At 42.7% G+C, this 20387-nt stretch overlaps 1 protein-coding gene across 12 annotated transcripts in view; it reads left to right on the top strand.

Moving 5' to 3' along the window:
• EPB41L2 (erythrocyte membrane protein band 4.1 like 2) overlaps positions 1-20387 on the top strand; it is a 211987-nt gene that overhangs the window by 181413 nt on the left and 10187 nt on the right. For 7 of the 12 annotated variants that reach the window (XM_088840745.1, XM_088840746.1, XM_088840748.1 and 4 more), the window contains 6 exons: positions 722-775; positions 986-1555; positions 3386-3508; positions 5560-5658; positions 7331-7411; positions 12075-12180. In XM_088840745.1, coding sequence (XP_088696871.1) covers positions 722-775; positions 986-1555; positions 3386-3508; positions 5560-5658; positions 7331-7411; positions 12075-12179 — 1032 coding nt within the window. In that variant the 3' untranslated portion in view covers position 12180. The remainder of the gene's footprint in view (positions 1-721; positions 776-985; positions 1556-3385; positions 3509-5559; positions 5659-7330; positions 7412-12074; positions 12181-20387) is intronic. The other 5 variants (XM_088840751.1, XM_088840750.1, XM_088840749.1 and 2 more) reach the window with 2 other exon arrangements.

Genomic DNA, 20387 nt, shown 5'->3' with positions numbered 1-20387 from the left:
AAGCCAGCAAAATATATGGAGAAGGCACTGGCAAGCCACTCCAGTACTCTTGCCTAGAAAGTCGCATGGACAGAGGAGCCTGGTGGGCTGCAGTCCATGGGGTCGCTACTAGTCAGACAAGACTGAGCGACTTCACTTTCACTTTTCTCTTTCACAAATTGGAGAAGGAAATGGCAACCCACTCCAGTGTTCTTGCCTGGAGAATCCCAGGGACGGCGAGCCTGGTCGGCTGCCGTCTATGGGGTCGCACAGAGTCGGACACGACTGAAGCGACTTAGCAGCAGCAGCAGCAAAATATAAAAATATCTTCTTATTGATAATTCATTTAGGAATCGTGTTCAGGCCATGCTGTGTTTTTTTTTCCTCAAGTGTGATTAAAACCAAGCTGTCAATAGATTTTAAAAGTCTTAACATATAAAGTTTAAAATGATGAGTAAGCTTTGGTATAATTCCATTCCCTACCCCCACCCCTCCCCCACGCCTTTTCAACAAGAAGGAGCTTATAGATCTCTTTGGGTGGATGCTGGCTATTTTTGTGTTTTTGTTTCCTTCCCTAAGCTGCTCGCATTTGTCTGGATTGTCCTTCTCGTGACCTTGAGCAAAAGGTTTTTATAGCTGGTGACTCTTGCTGCTCTGCTTTGCAGTGTCAGATGTTTGTTTTGGTGGGTGTCGAGGTAAACCTTTATTGATTTTGTGTCCTCGGTTGCTTTTTGTTCCGCAGAAACGCGCTCCTGAGTCCGAAGGGCCTTGCGCCGGAGCCACTGATGCTGTTAAGGTTCTCCCCTTTCCCGTGTTAACACCATTGCCCGACGTTTCCGATCCTGCTCACGTTTCCCCCCGCTTCCCTTTCAGTCCGCCATCATCATCATCATCATCTTTGCTTTTCTCCATGACATGAAACCTGCCATCGGTTCATTTGGGTTGCCGTCGTTTTGATTTATTCATCTATTTTTGTTTCCCCTCGTCCATTTTTGTTTCCGTGCAGAGTTCACTTGAGACTCTGAATGTAGTGGAGGAGAAGAAGCAGGCAGAGGTTGGGAAAGACGAAAGAGTAACCCCCGAAGAAATGAACGGTAAAGAGCGGCCCCCTGGGCGTGGTCCTGGGGAGATGCGGCAGGTGGAGCCAGGGATGCAGAGAGACTCCACCTCCCTGTCTTCTGAGAGCAGCGGCGGCGGCAGCGAGAGCGAGGCGGAGGAGGATGTGGGGGAGTACCGGCCCCACCGCCGGGTGACTGAGGGCGCCATCAGGGAGGAGCAGGAGGAGGACGGAGAAGAGGTGGAGCGGGCACCCGGCCAAGCCGCCAAGGTAGTAGACAGGGAGGACCCCGCGCCAGCAGCCAGCCCGGTCACGCACGCAGGGGCCAGTGTCGGCCCGGTAGAAACGGTGACCCAGGAACAGGTAGTGGCCCCCCAGATCCCCGCCGAGAAGAGTGCAGACGAAGGCTCTGTTAAGCAAGACGCCAGCGAAGAAACAGAGGACGAGCCGCACAAGGTTAACGGAGAGGTGGCTCATGTTGACACTGATGTTTTGCCACAGATTATTTGTTGTTCAGAGGTAAATGGGAGCTCAACTCGAGAGCTGTTCCTCAGGTGGAGAACACCTGCCTCTCCTCCTCTTCTGCCCTCCCCGTTCTCCTTCAGCTTTTCCAACAAGATTCTGAATTTGATCTCTCCCGGGAGGAAAGGGGATGGCCCTGCTCTGTCGATTTTTTTCTGCCCTCTGGGGTCACAGTTTCTGGCAACTTTACTGCAACTGGATCTCCTGATAGAGTAAACTTTCCAACAGTAGCAGCCACTTCGTGTTTTTTTTTTTTTTTCCCCTTCTCATTTCACACTGAAATTTTTCTTAGCACGTTTTCAGATTTTTTTCAAGGCTTATCTTTTAAGTTGCACTGCCTCCTCATACTGAATGCCTGAATTCTGTTCATTAGGAAATTGTGTGTGTATTGTTGAAAAATGGTCAGTGTGAGTGTTGCTGGTGTCATGACTGGGTTTGACCTTCTGGCTCATTCTCTCTTCAATATACGATTTTCAGGAATGGCAGCAGGCTCCTATTACCGTGGTGCTCAGAATTCAGCATCTAGCAATGATGAAAACATTTTTTCTTGAATACCACTGGCATTTCAGGTTTTAGCTTCCAGGGATTGTACAGTCTGATCAAGGGACTTAGCTTTCCTTCTGGGCAGCGAGAAGCTAAGCATACCCTTGTCTTTGCATTCTGTCCTCTAGTCAACTCTGGATTATTGGCAAGTTTGGGTATATGTTTTGTGACTTGTCTCGATCAAGCATGAGTCTTTCCCTTTTTCTCTTCGAGAAACAGAACTTTCCACACTCCTCTGAGATGAAGTCTTGGTCATTTAAGTGCAGGGTCCCTGATTTGGGAGTTAAAGTTATGCTGAGGAAAGATCTATGTGAATGTTTCTTGAATCTAAAGTTAAATGCCGAAAGTAGAAGGTCTTCCATGTTTGCTCTCATTCATGGGGTGGAAAATCTTGAACTGACTTTATCTTGAAATAGTTAACTGGATTTATGTTACTTTTAAATTTCTGATTTCACTTCAGCAGATGACGTTTTGAAAGTCTTTGAATGCTTTGAACTATTGCTTTCTGCAGAAATTTCCTCTTTAAATTATTACACTTGGGAATTTTCTCTCAAGGAAAGCACTGTAGTGTTTTGGTAGGAGTATAGTCTGTATTAAGCATACATGCTCGGCAGACTCCAGTGTTAACAGCCTGTGACCCTCTGTTTGGATGTTTTAAATAGTTCAGAGCATTAATAGATATATCACATTTTAACTTATGTAATACAGAAGAAACACTGTAAGATTTAGATTAGTATAACTGAAAACAATGCTGCTTGAAAATATTGTTTCTGAAAATGGGATCTCCGTATCAGCAGGTCAGCAAGGGCTTTTTGGAGAAAGAGTGCAGCTTAGCCTACCGACCAGGTGTGCCAATTAAAGACCATGCGCCTTCACACAGACCATGTGGTTCTTTAAACTGTAATAAAAATGGAGGCAGGTCACTTCTCATCATTAATTCTGTTTTGTTTTTTCAATTTGATCACTACTTGCTTAAAGCTAAAATTTCTGTATCACTGTACGCCAGACTTGACACGTAAGTAATTTGGGACCGTCGTAATTTGAAACCTACCACAATTTCAGGAGCCATTATGCTAGCTTATTCTTCATATATATATCTATACACATATATATGATTTTGAAGGAAAGTGTTTTTCTTTTGTGTCTTTCTTATTATTTCCTTTTGCTCTTTTCATTTGTGTATGAGTGTGTGTTTGGATATATTTCAGTTATTTTTGAAGGCTCCATTAAGCACATTTATTTTATTATCTCTAGAATTTATGTTTCCCTTCCTTTTCACTTCAGCCACCAGTGGTAAAAACAGAGATGGTAACAATTTCTGATGCCTCACAAAGGACAGAAATCTCCACCAAGGAAGTCCCTATTGTCCAAACTGAGACCAAAACCATCACATATGAGTCTCCACAGGTACAAAAGCTCTAGACTTGGACAGTTTGAGTTCTTTTTTACTTAGTTTGTTTCTGTTTTCATTCTGTCTTCTCCTAGTTTACATTTCTGACTTTGACATAGCTTTTTATATTTTCATTTTGTAACTGTACTTATGGCAACCCACTCCAGTGTTCTTGCCTGGAGAATCCCAGGGACGGGGGAGCCTGGTGGGCTTCTGTCTGTGGGATCGCACAGAGTCGGACACGACTGAAGTGACTTAGCAGCAGCAGCAACTGTACTTTAGCCACGTAACATGCTGCAGTTGAATTGCTGACCCAGTAATTATGGGGGAAGCATATATGTGATTATTTTAGGACAGACTGTACCAGTGTTGTTCTTAGTATTCTTATAAACCATTTCTGGCTTGATATATCCAGGACTGTTTATGTATACTTGGGGAACACATCATCTTACAAAGTTTATTGGATCTGATGTAATTTGTGGATTCATCGAATTAGGCTTTTATCCCTGCCACCCTCCCATCCCCGACTCCATGAAGACAGAGCCAATCAACTCACTTTTGTTTGCATATTCACATACACACCTGTGCTTCTCCTCACAGTTGATTATTTTCTGAAAACATATGTCGCCATTCTTATGTAAATATGATACTATGCGTCTAAATAATTATCTCATTCGTGTGTTTGATTTTTGGTATTCACACATTGATTCTGTAGATTTGAAGTAAGAATTAAGATATTTAACCTTAAGAGTAACAAAAAGGGGGAAATAGTCATCATTTGAAAATGGAACCATTTAGAAACCTAGACAACTCTTTTCTCAACTGAGAAATTTAGTGTTCTAGAAGGTACCGTGGTGGAGGATTGCAGATTATTGTCCTCTCAAAATATTTTTTTTCAATTTGTAATGCATTTCACACGAAACCGTCTTAAAAAAAAATTTTTTTTTTAAGATATGCTCTCTGTAAATGTGCATAGATTCCCCCACAAGCACAACTAGGTTCCTTATGAATGGGTGTGGTGGGAGAGTCTGTATTCATGTGTTTCTATTGTGGTAAGTGCCCTTGTAAAGAAATACAGGAGCATGACCTGAGCTCGAAAGATTTCCTCCTAACTTATAGTAAGAAAGATTCTAGGGAGGTGAGAGGGGGGTTCAGGAGGGGGAACTTATGTAAACCCGGGGCGAATTCATGTCAATGCATGGCAAAACCAACCAATATAATATTGTAAAATAATTTGCCTCCAATAAAAAATAAATTAATTACCAAAAATAAAAAAAATAAAAAAGATTCTGAACCTTCTAGTTATTTCCTGTGTCATTGTCAGGAAACTGGAGACAAATATGTTTGGTGGTCTTAGCATAAACTTGTAGGCCATTAATGTGCTTCATTATTTCCCCTGGTAAACTCTAGAACTTTCTAGTATCAAAGCAAAGAAGTTAAACCGTATCTGGACACATGTCTAGATATAAGATTTATGTGTGAGAGATATATGCACACACATACAGAGAGAGTGCATGCACAGGTGTGCATATGTGCCGTATGCATTGTAGCTGTGTGTATGCACAAACTGTTACAGGAACAGTGTCATTTAAAAAAGAGACCTAGAGATAAACAACTAACCAAATCACTTAAGCTTAGTCTATCCTAGTCAGGCTCTGTTGCTTAGTAACATGAGAAAACATTTATTTTTACCCACCTGTGCTTAAAAAACAACAAACCCAGTACTTCTGGTCACTGTGGAAACTTCTCCGCTTGGTTCTCTGGTTTCTTCTTCTAGATTCTGCAAATGGCCCTCAGTCAGATTTTCTCATGACTCCCGTGTAGATCTCAGTCCCATCTTCAACTTCCATTCTTCTTTTTTTTCTTTCTCTGCTCATGCACGTGCATTTAATCCTTGCCTTTACTTTGATCAGTAAATCACCATTACAAACATGCAGGGGATTGGCAGCTAGCATCTTCTGCCAACTGCATAGATCTTAAAAGATGCTTGTTTGACGGGGAGGGGTCTTCTCTGACAACAGAACGGAAGTTAAGCATTACTTTGTATTTTCCCCCTAAATCTCCAAAGATTGATGGCGGGGCTGGTGGTGACTCGGGCACGTTACTGACCGCACAGACCATCACATCTGAGTCCGTGTCGACAACAACAACCACACACATCACCAAGGTAAAGCAATCCAGAGGAATGTACATTGCCAACAAAATCTTTTCTGAATTGTTTCTTTGTTCCTATTCACCCTTCAGATTTTTACACACAGTGCCCTGGAATAAACATGCATAGATTTAAAGTATGCAAGAAATTGGGCTCCACCGACATTTGTATTTAAACCAAATTGCACATTTGTAAAGTACAAGGGGTAAAAATATGTTCAAAATAGCTATACCTGAGAGAGCGATAAGAGCAGAGGGAACTTAATAAAACAGAAGCATAGGTTTGGTGAGTACCAGGTAGCTCTCCTGATTGAAGCAAATGAGTGGAGACCGCCACTGGAAATTTTCAACGAGTTTTTCAAATAATGTAAATTTCCCCCATTGATTTATGGTTCTAGTATGTGGATTCGGGGCTTTGTTTCCACATCATTCTCTTAAGTGTTTAACATCTGATGACCAGTGATTCTTAAAATGTTGTCTCTGCACTGGCAGCAAGCAACGGTCTCATCCAGGGGCTTGCTAGCGGTGTGAGTCCTGTGGCCCCGGTCCAGGTCTTCTGAAACCCCAGGAGTGTCTAGGAAGCCCTCCAGGTGACTCCAGTGTATGCTGCGGTCATCACGTTTCTAACCCAGCATTATTTTCCAGCAATGCCTGCTACTTCTACTAGAGACTGAAGGTCCCAAATGTTTCCCTTTTGACCTCTGCACTCAATATTTCAACAACAAAAAAAACTTTGTAAATTAAAAAAGTCCCCCAAATGCATGATGGTATTGGTGTTCATGTTAAAGTGTATCTATTAAAACCTGATGATCTCTGTGGTCGGCCCTGTGTCTTATACTTAGGTGTAATCACCCACGACTCTGTAAATTTATCAGTGTTGTAGAGGTTGGGTCTGTGCTTTCTCAGGGCTGTGGTGTTTACTCATGGTTTAGAGTGTCAGAGCGTATGATCTCTCAGCCTGCATCACGCCTGAGGCTCTGTCACCTTGCTCCAAGCCAGTGACTCTGTTCGGCAGTTTACCCAGAAGCTCCTGCTCCCAGGTCCCCTCCAGCCTTTGTTCAGCCACGTTCTGTGTTCATGTCACAACCACATGTGGAATCAAATCAAACATTGGATGGAAGTCTTTCTATCACCCTCACCCATCTTACGTATCTTAAAGCAAATCCAAGTTCTTTTTCTGTTATTGCACTAAACTAAATGAACAAAATTGCCAAATGGATTTGTATGAAGCCAGTAGAACAATCAGAGCTATAACATCAAGCAGTTTTCCAAACCTAACTAAACCAGATGTCTAAATGATTAGGAGTCCCTGTAAATTCTCCATAAACCAAACAACTATTTCTTCCCTGCTTGCTTCTTTTCAAAATAATGGAAATGAAGAAAGTCAGGAAATTGTAATGAAATGTTCCAGTGGAACTGTTTGGATTAAATGACATCTATAGCATCTTGATCTCACCTGAATTATGATAAGAGAGTTTTTAAGGTTGCTTTCAAATTGGATGGTAGAATTGTACATTGAGCTTTTAAATAAAGAAATTTCTAGAGCATCAGTGTTCTCCACCACTCAGTGCCAATTGCCTAATGATTATCAGAAGGTCTAGGTGTGCTCCATTTGTATTTTCTCTGATTATGTGTAAACATGTTTTAGTGATTGCTAACCTCCCTCCCTTTTCCTTTATGACCTCTAGACTGTAAAAGGTGGAATATCTGAAACAAGAATTGAGAAACGCATCGTGATCACAGGAGATGCAGATATTGATCATGACCAGGTAAAGATCAGAATATCTGCTTCTGAAATTGACCATGCTTATTTTCTCAGTTTCTGTTACGTCACATTCCTGTGTCACATCCCTTCTCCCAGTACCTCCTGGTTGAATCCACCTCCTAAGCTTGGCATAAGGACACCTCACAGCCTAGACACAGCCTGTCCTTTCAGCCTTCCTAACACTGAATTGCATAAAACATGGGTTGCTTTTTCATTTCCCACTAGCTTTATACGCACCTTTGCGTCTAAATAATAAAAAATTTTGGCAACCATCAGTCATTCATGTGGGCCTGATTTAACAGTAAGTCATCAGTTACTAGAAAATAAATGGCATTTTCATGACCTTGGCTTCAAAAAATAAGAAAAACTTCTAAGTTTGACTTATGCCTTTCTTTAGGAACTTATCAAGTATTTTTTAATAGCATTAGAAAAGTTGGGCTATTTACCTCTAGGCGTTTTCCTCCAGTCATTACCATTATTGAGGAGAAGGTAATACAAGGTCTCTTACAAAGTAAAAATTTACATGTATTCAGAAAAGATTTTTTTAAAGAATAATAGTGCTTCCGTTCTATTGTGGAGCAGAATGCATGCCTTTAGAAAGCAGGCAATGAGTGAAACCACTGTGACTTGGAGAGTTGTTTTAATTTTAGACTGCAGTGCCAAGTGGTGATGAGAATTCTTTGTCTTGTTATATTCTGAGTGATTTTTATCTCAACTTTAAAGGAGACCAAGCTTTTTTCCTTTTACAATAATTTGAGGAAAAGGAAATGTTCAATTGGCCATCTCAACTGAGAAGTAGGAACAAATGATAGTTTCCCAGCTTTGAACACTATTGGACTTGGGAAAGAGAATTTTGGAGAACAAAATTTCTCGTTTAAGAAGGACTCACTGTATGTGGCCAAAGAGGAATAGATTTTCTTCTATGCCTAGAAAGAAAATTATTCTTTTTTTTAAATTACTGTCTACATAATTTTACTTACATATTTCATAATGTATTTTTTAAAATTCCATGAGAGTTTTTAGAGGTATAAAGGGTTGCCCTGACTCTATTTTGACTTAGTAGTGGGGATTCCTAGTATATGACTGTACATGCGTCTCTTCACTCCTAGGAAGTGAGTCACCTGTGTGGAGATCAAGCTCTGGTTTCCCATATAGAGGACTTATTCTACTTCTCTTCACTAGGACAGTGTTGAATTGCTCTGACCTTAAGTTTGAATAAACCCTATTCTTAGTCTGTTTCCCTCTGGGACTCCCACTCAGCCTTTGCTGAATGTGTGCTGGGCAGGAGCCTGCACTCTTTGGCATGATGGAAGGTGGGAATCGGCGCCTTCCCTGAGCCTTTGTCTCTTCTGCACTCTCTCTCCACTGAACTAGGCCTTTCAGACTTTAAAATGCCACTTTTTCTCTTGAGGGATTACTCTCAGGTTTTATTTTATGTGTGTTTCTTTGTCCTGTTTTAACGCAAAAACTAAAATCTAGATGATACTGCTTCTGAACAGCAGATATTAAAAACACAGCCTGAAATGTTGGTTCCGAAAGAACTCTTCCGTTATAAAAGAGTCATGATGATGCATCACAGCTTTAGCTGTTGCTGTGAGGACACACACCTTGTGTGTATGATGTTCTGTTTTAGCACATTTTAAAACTGAGGAGGGAGGGGGAAGGATAAATTAGGTTGGGATTAACACACACACACACAACTCTATATAAAGAGATGAACAGCAAGGATCTACTATTTAGCACAGGGAACTATATTGTATCTTGTAATAACCAATAATGGAAAAGAATCTGAAAAAGAATGGATATATATCACTTTCTGTACAGCTGAAACTAACACAACATTGTAAACCAGCTGTATACTCCAGTTTAAAAAATAAAAACCCTAAAAATGAGGTCAGATATCCAAATGAAGAGAAATTTAATAATTTTCATAACTTTTAATGAAAAAGTTAAAAGTTTTAACCTTTTCTGAGTAAATATAATTGTGGCTTCTGTTGTGCTTGTTATCCAAAGCTCATGGTGTATTTGCTTTCCCCTTAAAACCTGTGAATTAGACTATGAAACTATTTAAAAGTAAAGGAGGAAAATCACTTCCCTGGCAAAAACTGAGGTTGATCATGCAGTGACTTTCATGTCATTGGCACCTTTTTCAGTTCCTTGCCCACATTAGAAGAATTTTAATAGTGGAAGGAAATCCTTCATCTGAGCAAGATAGGAAAAAAAGGAATCTTTTTTTGTGTTGGCAAATGAAAGAGGCGTGCTTTGCAGTTTCTACACCTGATGTCTCTCAGCTCCGAACCAGGGAGGGAGAAACAAGATGGCAGAGTGTTTCCTTTCTAATAAAATAACTTCTCAACTTGGCAGTGTGATGTGATAGCTTTCTCACAGTCTTGATTGTTGCTATAACACATTAACATTTTACAGTATTTTATTATATGTACTGATGTTATGGAAGGAAAGGAACTAAAGGAAGTCTGATTTCAAATGCATTTGAAGATAATAATAGCAGCTTTCCATTTTCCCTACTTTTCAGCTAATTAAAGTGTGTTTTGTGTATTCCACTTTCTCTTGGGTATCATGTATATTTCCTCTTTAACAAGTGCACGTGTTTAATGCAGGCAGATCTTTGTGAAAGAAAGTGAAAGTGTTGGTTGCTCAGTTGCATCCGATTCTTTGCAACCCCGTGGACTGAGGCCCTCCAGGCTTCTCTGCCCATGAAATTCTCCTGGCAAGAATACTGGAGTGGGTTGCCATTTCCCACCCAGGGGTCAAACTTGGGTTTCCTGCATCTCAGGCAGATTCTTTGCCGTCTGAGCCACCAGGGAAGCCCAGGCAGACCTTTGTAATGAACATAAATTCAAAGTGTCTGAGAAGTTGGTTGTAGCCACGTTGGCCCCCATCAGAGTTGGCCTTTCTCAGATGGGATTCCTCAGACCAGCCGGGAGTAAGTAGATCAAGTGGTGATTGTTGAGTCTCCCCCTTCCCTATGCACAGGCACACAGACTTAAAGGCCCCCTGCTGTACTGGGTCTCCTTCCCCATTCACATTGCAGTCGGTACATGGCAGGACTTTCTGTCCTACTCTGAGACCAGGTCTCCACTCCACTCCCACCCTCCTGGCTGCCTGCTCTCCCCATGTGACAAGCAATTGTGCTGTGGCTCAAATGGAAGCCTGATCCCCTAAGTTCTCTCTTGTCCCAACACAGCTGAGTCACCAGAATTTGTTCCCCAGTAGGAACTGAAGCACCTTCAAGTGCCTTCCAAGCTGAGTAAAAAACTTGTGTCGTAAAAAATAATCTTTTGTTAGGAGCAGGAAATGGCAACCCACTCCAGTGTTCTTGCCTGGAGAATCCCAGGGATGGGGGAGCCTGGTGGGCTTCCATCTATGGGGTCACACAGAGTCAGACACGACTGAAGTGACTTAGCAGCAGCAGCAGCAGCTTTATCTTTCTTTGTGGAAAGAGGCTCAGAGTGTTGCTCCATAACCTTCCAGCTGACAGAAACAATGTTGCAAACAAGAAGTGCAGTTGTCCTTGAAGGCAGGTGACAGAGTCACAAGAAAATTCTGCTGCTTTTTTCAAAGGCCTGTTTTCCTGATGAGGTACAACTCTCTCTCCTAGTAGGACTTTTTTTATTTTCCAGTTCTGTGCTAAAAGAGTACTGTTCTGTGTGGGTTTTCTTTTACTTTCTCCCCAAGACCTCTTTAAACACCTTTCCCTCTGAAAAATAGGATCTTTCCACTTTGTATATAATCTGTATATACAGTTTACTTTCTGATCAAGCACAGAGAAACATTGTCTGCTTTCTCATAGCCGGGTCTAGGAAAGATCCCATGAACCAATGGAGTGGTGGCTCAGGTCCTTCTCCGGCCCTGCAGCCCCCCTGGAGGATGGCCCTGAGAGAACCCATTAACCTTTGCACCTTTGCTCTTTCCATGTAAAAGAGGGAGCCGTATTTTATTATCTAAAGATTAGTCTCTCTCCTCTTTAGCATTTAACTGATTGTCATCATTGTTGCTTGCAGTTTTAATCCTTCTGTGTCCTGGAAGTTGATAGATATTTTTCCTGCAACATTCCTCAAGCAATTACTGAGAGCCTAAGAGGGAAAAGATGAGCTGAGCCTGGTCCTGTGCTGGGGGGTGTGTGTGGGGGGGTGGGGGAGTGTGTGGGGGGGGTGGGGGGTGTGTGTGGGGGGGTGGGGGGGTGAGGCAACTAGATAACTACAAGTATCACTAGAGTGTGGAGGGCAGACAGCATGCTGGAGGCTTTACGTCATTCCTTCAGTCCATACAGCAGGCCTTAACATGATCTTTACAATCTCAGCATCAGTGTCAGGTAGTGGATGAAAATTCTGAGGTCAGAGAAGATCTGTTTTCTCCATGTGTCATGCTATCAATGCCAGGTTGGGTGGAATTCAGGGCCAGAGTGTTTCTCCTCCATGAATTGTTATCTGGAAATGGATGGGAGAAATGGGAAATCTGGGGAAATGAGATGGACTCTCCAAAATGAACAAGGAGGCCATTTCAGATCTTCTTGCTTCCTCAGATAAAGCAGTGAAAGCATTGCTTTCTGCTGGAGGCGGGCTCGCAGGTGATGAGCGTGCTCGTGCATTGCCACCCCGAAAAAGAACCTCCTTCTCTGCTCACCACGCTCTCTCCTGACCCCACAGGCGCTGGCCCAGGCCATCAGGGAAGCCAGGGAGCAGCACCCCGACATGTCGGTCACGAGGGTGGTGGTGCACAAAGAAACCGAGCTGGAGGAGGGGGAAGAGTAAGGTAAGCGCCCGTCAGCTGTGCTGTGTCCCTGAACCTGCTGAGGAACGGAAAGGCATGTCTGAACCACGGTGCCTGTCTCCTACAGTCCATCCAGGCTTTCAGTCTAAATTGTCCCCAAGGTCACCTGCTCAGGTGACCTGCATTCAGTTAATTATAAACTCTGGGGATCAATGGGCATCATGTGGTGTTGATAACTACCATGTGTTGAGAGCTGCTGATACTCAACACTTATATGTTACTGTCCTATTTTGTATCAGTTACCTTTATAACTTATAATTTATATTTATTTTTATATTTTATAATTTATAACATTAGTATAAGTTACCTGAGTGGTCACTGTGAGAAAGATGCTATTGCCATTGCTTAGATGAGGGACTTTTATTGTAGGGGCCCAAGGGCAAGAGGAGTTAAGTCTTTTAAATGTGGACATTAAGAATAATTGTGTATCAGAGAAGGAACCGTAAAGGGAAAGATTGCTTTGACTATAGAAATATTTACAATTTGAGCCAAACCAACAAAAACAAAAGTAAAGAGTAAGTGATAAAGTTCAGTATGCTTGGCAGAGAAAGGAATATATTGTCATTTATGTGTCATCAAAAAATGTAAAAAAGTGAAAAAACAAAAAGGCCTTCCCTTGTGGCTCAGCTGGTAAAAATCTGCGTGCAATGCGGGAGACCTGGGTTCTATCCCTGGGTTGGGAAGATCCCCTGGAGAAGGGAACGGCTATCCATGCCAGTATTCTGGCCTGGAGAATTCCATGGATTGTATAATCCATGAGGTCGCAAAGAGTTGGACACGACTGAGCGAATTTCACTTCACTCACTTAAGTAAAAAAAAAAAAAGCAGAGGATTAAGGATTAAGCAAGTAAACCATGTAGAAACTTAAGCAAAAAGTGTTTAGCCTCAGTTCAGTTCAGTTCAGTTCAGTCGCTCAGTCGTGTCTGACTCTCCGCGACCCCATGAATCACAGCATGTCAGGCCTCCCTATCCATCACCAACTCCCGGAGTACACTCAAACTCATGTCCACAGAGTTGGTGATGCCATCCAGCCATCTCATTCTCTGTCGTCCCCTTTTCCTCCCGCCCCCAACCTTTCCCAGCATCAGAGTCTTTTCCAGTGAGTCACCTCTTTGCATGAGGTGGCCAAAGTATTGGAGTTTCAGCTTTAGCATCAGTCCTTCCAATGAACCCCCAGGATTGATCTCCTTTAGAATGGACTGGTTGGATCTCCTTGCAGTTATCACCTAAATCAGTACAAATGAAAAATTCACTTCTAAATGTGGCAAAGTTTATATTAGCGAGAGTTAGGGAGGTTGTGGGAGGGAAACTATACTTACGCTGGTTAGTAATTAGTAATATTTCCTGGAGGGCAATTTGACAAAACCTTATATTAAACCTGCTTACCACTTAAACTACTGTGAGGAGTTTCTTAAATAATCAGAGATATATACAAATACTTATCTTCAGTACTGTCACATTTTTATATATGCCAGCAAGAAATTTGAAGCAATCTAAATGGCCAGCAATAGGGAGTGGCTATACATTGTGCTGCTTCCATGTGATGACAGAAATACATATTGCCGTTAAAAGCTGCGTTAAAGAATTCTTAAAAAAGGAGTAAGTGTTCCTAATTGTGTATGTATTAGGATTTTGAAAAGCAGGTTTTACTATACAGCACATATGACTAAGATTGCATTTTTGTTTTTAAAGTGATCCATACATTGATCAATTGAGAGAGAGGTCCTCACTGGAAGGGCGTGTCACAGACCACGTCTTCCTCATCGTTGGAAGGCCAAGTGCTCTCACATCGCAGGAAGTGAGGGGTCCTACCAGAGCACAACCTCCCTTCTGACTTACTCATTTTTGCCAGTGTGATAGATAGATATGAAATGAAGTACAACTTATGACATATAATGACATATAACTTAATGCCGTATAACTTTCTTGGTTTTACTGCTTCTTGATAGATTATGAATACTAATCTGTCAATTTTATGTGTTGCAAGAATCTTCAGGTTTGTGGTTTATCTTTTATTATTAATAGAGGTCAATATGTTAATATACTGAATGTAGCATTTAATATGTTAATGTAGTTGAGCCATCAAACTTTCCTTTATGGCGTATGGTTTTTCCATACCCTGAGGTGTTAAAGATATTTTCATTTCAGAAATTTCAATGTTGCCTTTCATGAGTCAATCCTTAATCTATCTGAAATTTTTTCTGTGTGATTAGAAAACAGTGATTTGTTTGTAGCCAGTGTTCCAGCCCTCTATTGAAGAGCTGACCCTTGCCCCATGTAGTCTGCAGGTCAGAGAGCAAGTTTCTTACAAGCATGGGTGTGTTTCTGAGCACACTCATCTCCATCAGTCTGTGCCTACCCCTACTCCAGTGCTATATAGCTTTAAAATTAGAATTTATATATGATAGGCTAAGGAAACGGTAACCCACTCAAGTATTCTTGCCTGGAGAATCCCATGGATGGAGAAGCCTGGTAGGCTACAGTCCACGGTGTCTCAAAGAGTCGGACACGACTGAGCGACGGAACGGAACGGAACACCCCCCCAGTTCTTTTTCTTCAAGAATGTCTTGGCTGTTCTGGATTATTCTTGGCACCTTGTATTCACTTGTGCAGTGAACACACATACACACACACAGCCTTTGAAGTAAGCCTGTCTCAGGGGTCATCTTTTATAAGCATCCTCATTAAACAGATTTAGCAGTTAAAGTGTAAATTCACATGTCAGGTGGGCAAGCTAGACAAATTTAGGAAGATTCATTCTGTCATCAAAAGATATTTAACAAGTGCCAAAAGGTGCTAGGGGAGCTTAGGCAGTGAGGGTTTGGATTGTCAAATTGGTAGACAACAGTCATGGTTCCCTTCCTTCGGAAGAATTCACTCCAGGAGGGGAGGTGTCAATATTAACAAATATACAAAGTGTCATTGCATATCTCACAGATGCTCTGAAGGAAATAATATGAGGGAACAGAGTGGAGGGTTTGAACTGTTACCAGATTAGGCAGTTACTTGAGAAGCTCAGTTTTGAGTTGAAATCTGAAGGACAAATGCGAGCTACCTCAGTGTGTCTCAGTCATTTTTGCATCTCCATTCCCCACTGGCCACACCATTTGTTCCTGAACAATTTCCTTTGCTGATGACTGTCAGGGCTAGGAAGAATGTGTTTCCACTGCTTCAGCTACCCTCTGGCTGCCCTGCCAGAATCCCACAGAGGCAGCAGGTCAGTGGAGCCAAAGAGCAGGATCAAGACAGTATTTCAGCATCAGAGAAGAAGAAAGTATTGTTTGTGATATATTGGCCCCGTCTCCCTTTTCAGGTGTGAAAAGCTCTCCTCCTGGTTTAACCTGACCTCTTCCTTTGGAGTAGTCTGACCTCTTGATCAAGCATTGAAAGTGGGGTGTGGAGGATGGAAAGACGGTCAAAGAACAACATGCCTGCAGAACTCCTAGTCTGCCTCCCCTAGTCGGACGTTTGAAGCTAAATGCAGCTCCATGAACAAGAAAATACTTTAGAGAAACACTTCCCTAAATCTTTGCATTGTTTTATGCCCTCTTCAGGACTACTCTCCCTTACTATTTTATCCTAAATGCATATTTATGAGGTTTCGGATGGATACACAATGTTACTGACCTTGTCTCCACTAGAATGGTATCCGACACTGATCCTAATGAGGAGGGAGAAGAGCCCAGACTTGGTGGGGTGATCTGTGTGGACTCAGAAAGAATGAGCCCCAGGAGGGGGAGCTCCCAACCCTGCTTCAGCTGGCACCATCAGCTCTGTGAACTCAGACTTCAAATGAGCCTCTCCGATTCCTTGAGTAATCATTGATGTAGGATGAAAAAGTGAATGACGCCTCCCTTCTGCTGACAGCAGTGGATGGCCAAAGGATGAAATGAAGGAGGAGCGGTCTCTCATGTGTTCACTCGTCTTCTCTCTGTTGTTGTTCATTGTACAGATATGCTGGCAGGCTCATTAGTGTTAACTGCTGTTTTACCACGGAGATTTCAAATCAAACAAGGTCTACACTCACAGCAGAATAGAGTCTCAAGTTTTCTGATAGGTTCTGGACTGGATTTGTTGGGAACAGAGACGAGATCTCAGAATCAGGATGGGGCATCAGAGATGGCTTCTCTTGAATGTCACGGTGAATCAGAATTGGCCCAATGAAGAAAGGAGTGGAAGGGGGCCATCCACGAACCAGCGTGATCCGATTCTGTGAACCCAGCACTCCAGGAATTGTGCAAAGTGCTGTGCAGCTGCCTTGCAGGGCACTTGTAGGAGAGTCATGGGAGATGAGCAGGGCAGAGAGGCAGAGGCCTGATCATAAACAGTCATAGGAGCCAATCCGAAGAGGCTGAAGTTTATCCTGAAAAGCTATGGGGTATTCCTATGTATTTGAGAAGGAGTAAGGAGATCAAGTTTGTGGCTTGTTGACTGTTTTTTTTGAGGATATGGAAGTTAATGAGTTGGGAGGATGCAGGAGCTGGGGAGAATCCCAGATAACGCCCAGGTTTCTGTCTTGGGCAAATGGGTGGTTGGTGGTACCTGTAATTTTAATCATAGAACACATGAGTTTTATTTTTCATTTGTCATGTGCAGTATGGCCAGTTCTCTCAGTGTAGTTGTCTTAAAGTAAAAGCGTGTGTTGTTGTCATTGTCTGGTACTCTAGGAGAGGCCAACTGTCATGGGAATTATAGTGGAATCTTGGAAGTGAACGTATAAGGCTCTGACTTATGCATACACACAGAGAATATGCTTAATTGGAAATTTACCAGATAGTCTGAGTGTCAAGAGAAAGTGTAACAGCAGTTTTGCAGGGTTCAAATCCAATTCATAGTTGTGTGATGTGGGCAGCTTATTTTATTTCACTGTGTCTCAGTTCTGTCATCTGTAAACTGGGGGAGACAATAGAAGTTACAGAGAATTTGTTAATAAGGCACATTGTAAGAACTTTGTGTAACGTAGAAGGCCAACCATGAACCCTTTTGTTCTTAAAAAGTCAAATAAAAATTTAGAATTTTCAACCCCAGAGATGCTGAGTTTGAGATGCATGTGGACTGTCTCCATGGAGAGGTCCAGGAAGTAGCCAAGAGCTTTCACAGAGAGAGACCACTGCAGGCTTCAAAACAAGAGGTGGGCACATCTGAATGTGTGGTCCACTGATGAAGCCTTTGGTTTGAGTGTCGCTACCCAGGACCAGGTCAGAGAGTTGGGGCCTGGGGACCAGAGGAGCTCTAGGAGGAGGAGTCAGATGGCAAGAATATAGAAACAAGGAGGGGAGGGTGCCACAGAAGCTGCAAGAGAAGCTAACTCCGAGAAGGGGAGAGTAACCAAGCATTAAATATGGCAAAGAAACCAGGTACACGTTCCTTTGGAATTGGTGGTCCAGAGTCAGCCTGAGGGCTTTGTCAGAGCTACTTCAGTCACATAGTGGAGATGGAGCCGATAACAGGTTGAGGAAACAGGATTTACACAGGGTGATTTCAGGAAGCGGGAAAGCTCAGTAATTGGGCCTTTTGCTTTTCCATCCACCTTGCCTGCCTTCATCTGAGAAGACAGAGAGTGTCGGTCTGACAGAGCCACCAAAGTTAGTGCTGCTGCTGCTGCTGCTGCTAAGTCGCGTCAATCGTGTCCGACTCTGTGCGACCCCATAGATGGCAGACCACCAGGACCCCCTGTCCCTGGGATTCTCCAGGCAAGAACCTTGGAGTGGGTTACCATTTCCTTCTCCAGTGCATGAAAGTGAAAAGTGAAAGTGAAGTCGCTCAGTCGTGTCCGACTCTTAGTGACCCCATGGACTGCAGCCTACCAGTGCTCACTAAAAACCTGGTACATGCCTCATTCCTTTGAGCCTGTCCTGTGGCCCCTGAGTTCCAGGCCTCGACTGTCCCACAATAAATAACTCTGAGCGGTGTTGCTCTCTGGGTTAGCATGCATCCATGAACACCAGTTTCTAAGCAAGATGATATTGTGTTCCAACCAGCATTTCAGAGTCAGGGTGATGTTCACGGTTTCAAAGTGAACTTGAAATTAGCATCAAGTGTCTAACTACCTTAACAAGAGAGTGACAGTGTTGGCTGAACAGATCTCCAGCGGATCACAAGCTACTCATTTACTTGCTGTCCTTGAAAGAGAAACACCAGCCTGTTAGCTTCCAGATGACTCTCTTCAGTTCAAGAGCCAGGGATGTTTCAGGCATATCAGTTCCCATTGTATTTATTGCATTCTTATTTTATTCTGTTTACCTAGTTGTACTAGTCTTATACCCCCAAATTAGCGTTTTATTACAGCTTAGTTTTCAATGCAAGTTAAACCTAAAATGAAGACTTCTACATAGAAATGAAAAGTCAGTTTGGATTTAGTGAGTTTCAGGCACTGCCAACCTCATGCGATGAGTTGACTCACTGGAAAAGACTCTGATGCTGGGAAAGATTGGGGGCGGGAGGAGAAGGGGATGACAGAGAGTGAGATGGCTGGATGGCATCACCGACTCTGTGGACATGAGTTTGAGTGAACTCCGGGAGTTGGTGATGGACAGGGAGGCCTGGCGTGCTGTGATTCATGGGGTTGCGGAGAGTCGGACACGACTGAGCGACTGAACTGAACTGAACTGAGGCACTGCCATTTTTCACTGTGGAATGCTATGGAATGTTCCATTTAACATTTGTGAATCTGGCAGGTGCTACCAATGAGTTACTTCCAGTATATTTGAACTTCCCCACAGAGGAGGCAGTGGATGCCTCTGCCATTGTGCATACATTAGCACCTGGGAGTCTGATTCCCCAGAGTTTGCTCTAGGACAGAATCATCATTGACTGTTGGTTTTGCAAATGAAACTCTGTTTTTTTCTGGTAATAAAAAAGGAGAGGCAATCATAATTTTTTGAAAGGGAAAGATGGTAGAAAATGTAAGTGACCCATAATCACTCTGCTCCTAGAGATAGATAATCCCTTTCCACAGTGTATATGTGTGTGAACACACTTTGATACACTCGCACATGTGTTTTCATGTCTCTATTCATTTAGGTCAATCCTGTTGATTCTGTCTATCTATTCTGTCTATCTGCCATTTTTCTCCATGGTACACAGTGTCTTCACAGTACATTATAGGTAACTTTGCCCATCGTTATCTGATCCATTTCCAACAGCCATAGAATGGACACAGGATGGCTTCCTTGACCCTTGTTAATGACTGTTTAGACTAATTGCTCAGTTTTCACGAGTAAATGCACAGCTGCAAAGATTGTAGTTGTATGTACATTTTGAGGCCATTAATTTCATTGTTTCTCTAGGACAAATTTTTAGAAATAAGAGTTGGTGTGCTACCAGACACCAAGTTTCTTCTTGACTTATTTCCCACCTGTCTTCCTTAGAGGTTCTACAGAGTTAGACACCCACTAGCAGCTTGAGAGTCTCCCGGTTTCCCCGCGCACTCACCAACACTAAAGATTGTTTGACATTTTTTTTTTATTGGAGGCTAATTATTTTACAATATTATATTGGTTGGTTTTGCCATACATTGACATGACATTTAAAAAGGCTTTGCCAACCTGGTGAGGAAAGAGCCTTTGTCCCCTCCCTTTTTTAAATTGTGAGGACAGAGTATTTTTAAATCACTATTGTTCTTTGCTCGGGAATACACGTATTCGCACATATATATGTATACATATGTGCACATGAACACAGTTTGCATTTCTTTGAATTGCCATTTTCTGTCCCTTGTCCAGCCCTTTGGGACCCCATGAACTGTAGCCCACCAGGCTCCTCTATCCATGGAATTCTCCAGGCAAGAATACTGGAGTGGATAGGCATTCCCTTCTATTCAAGTGTTTATCATCTTTGATCTCTTACAGAATTGTTAAGAATCAGTTCAGTTCAGTTCAGTCGCTCAGGCGTGTCCGACTCTCTGCAACCCCATGAATTACAGCACGCCAGGCCTCCCTGTCCACCACCAACTCCCGGAGTACACTCAAACTCATGTCCACAGAGTCGGTGATGCCATCCAGCCATCTCATTCTCCGTCGTCCCCTTCTCCTCCCGCCCCCAACCTTTCCCAGCATCAGAGTCTTTTCCAGTGAGTCAACTCGTCGCATGAGGTGGCCAAAGTATTGCAGTTTCAGCTTTAGCATCAGTCCCTCCAATGAACATCCAGGATTGATCTCCTTTAGAATGGACTGGTTGGATCTCCTTGC

This window comes from Moschus berezovskii, chromosome 10 (assembly GCF_049115385.1).
Source record: "Moschus berezovskii isolate FMDL1 chromosome 10, NW_MosBer_1.0, whole genome shotgun sequence".
Classification (NCBI taxonomy): domain Eukaryota; kingdom Metazoa; phylum Chordata; class Mammalia; order Artiodactyla; family Moschidae; genus Moschus; species Moschus berezovskii.
Note: the sequence above shows the minus strand (reverse complement) of the source record. Positions and strands in the feature narration are given on the sequence as shown.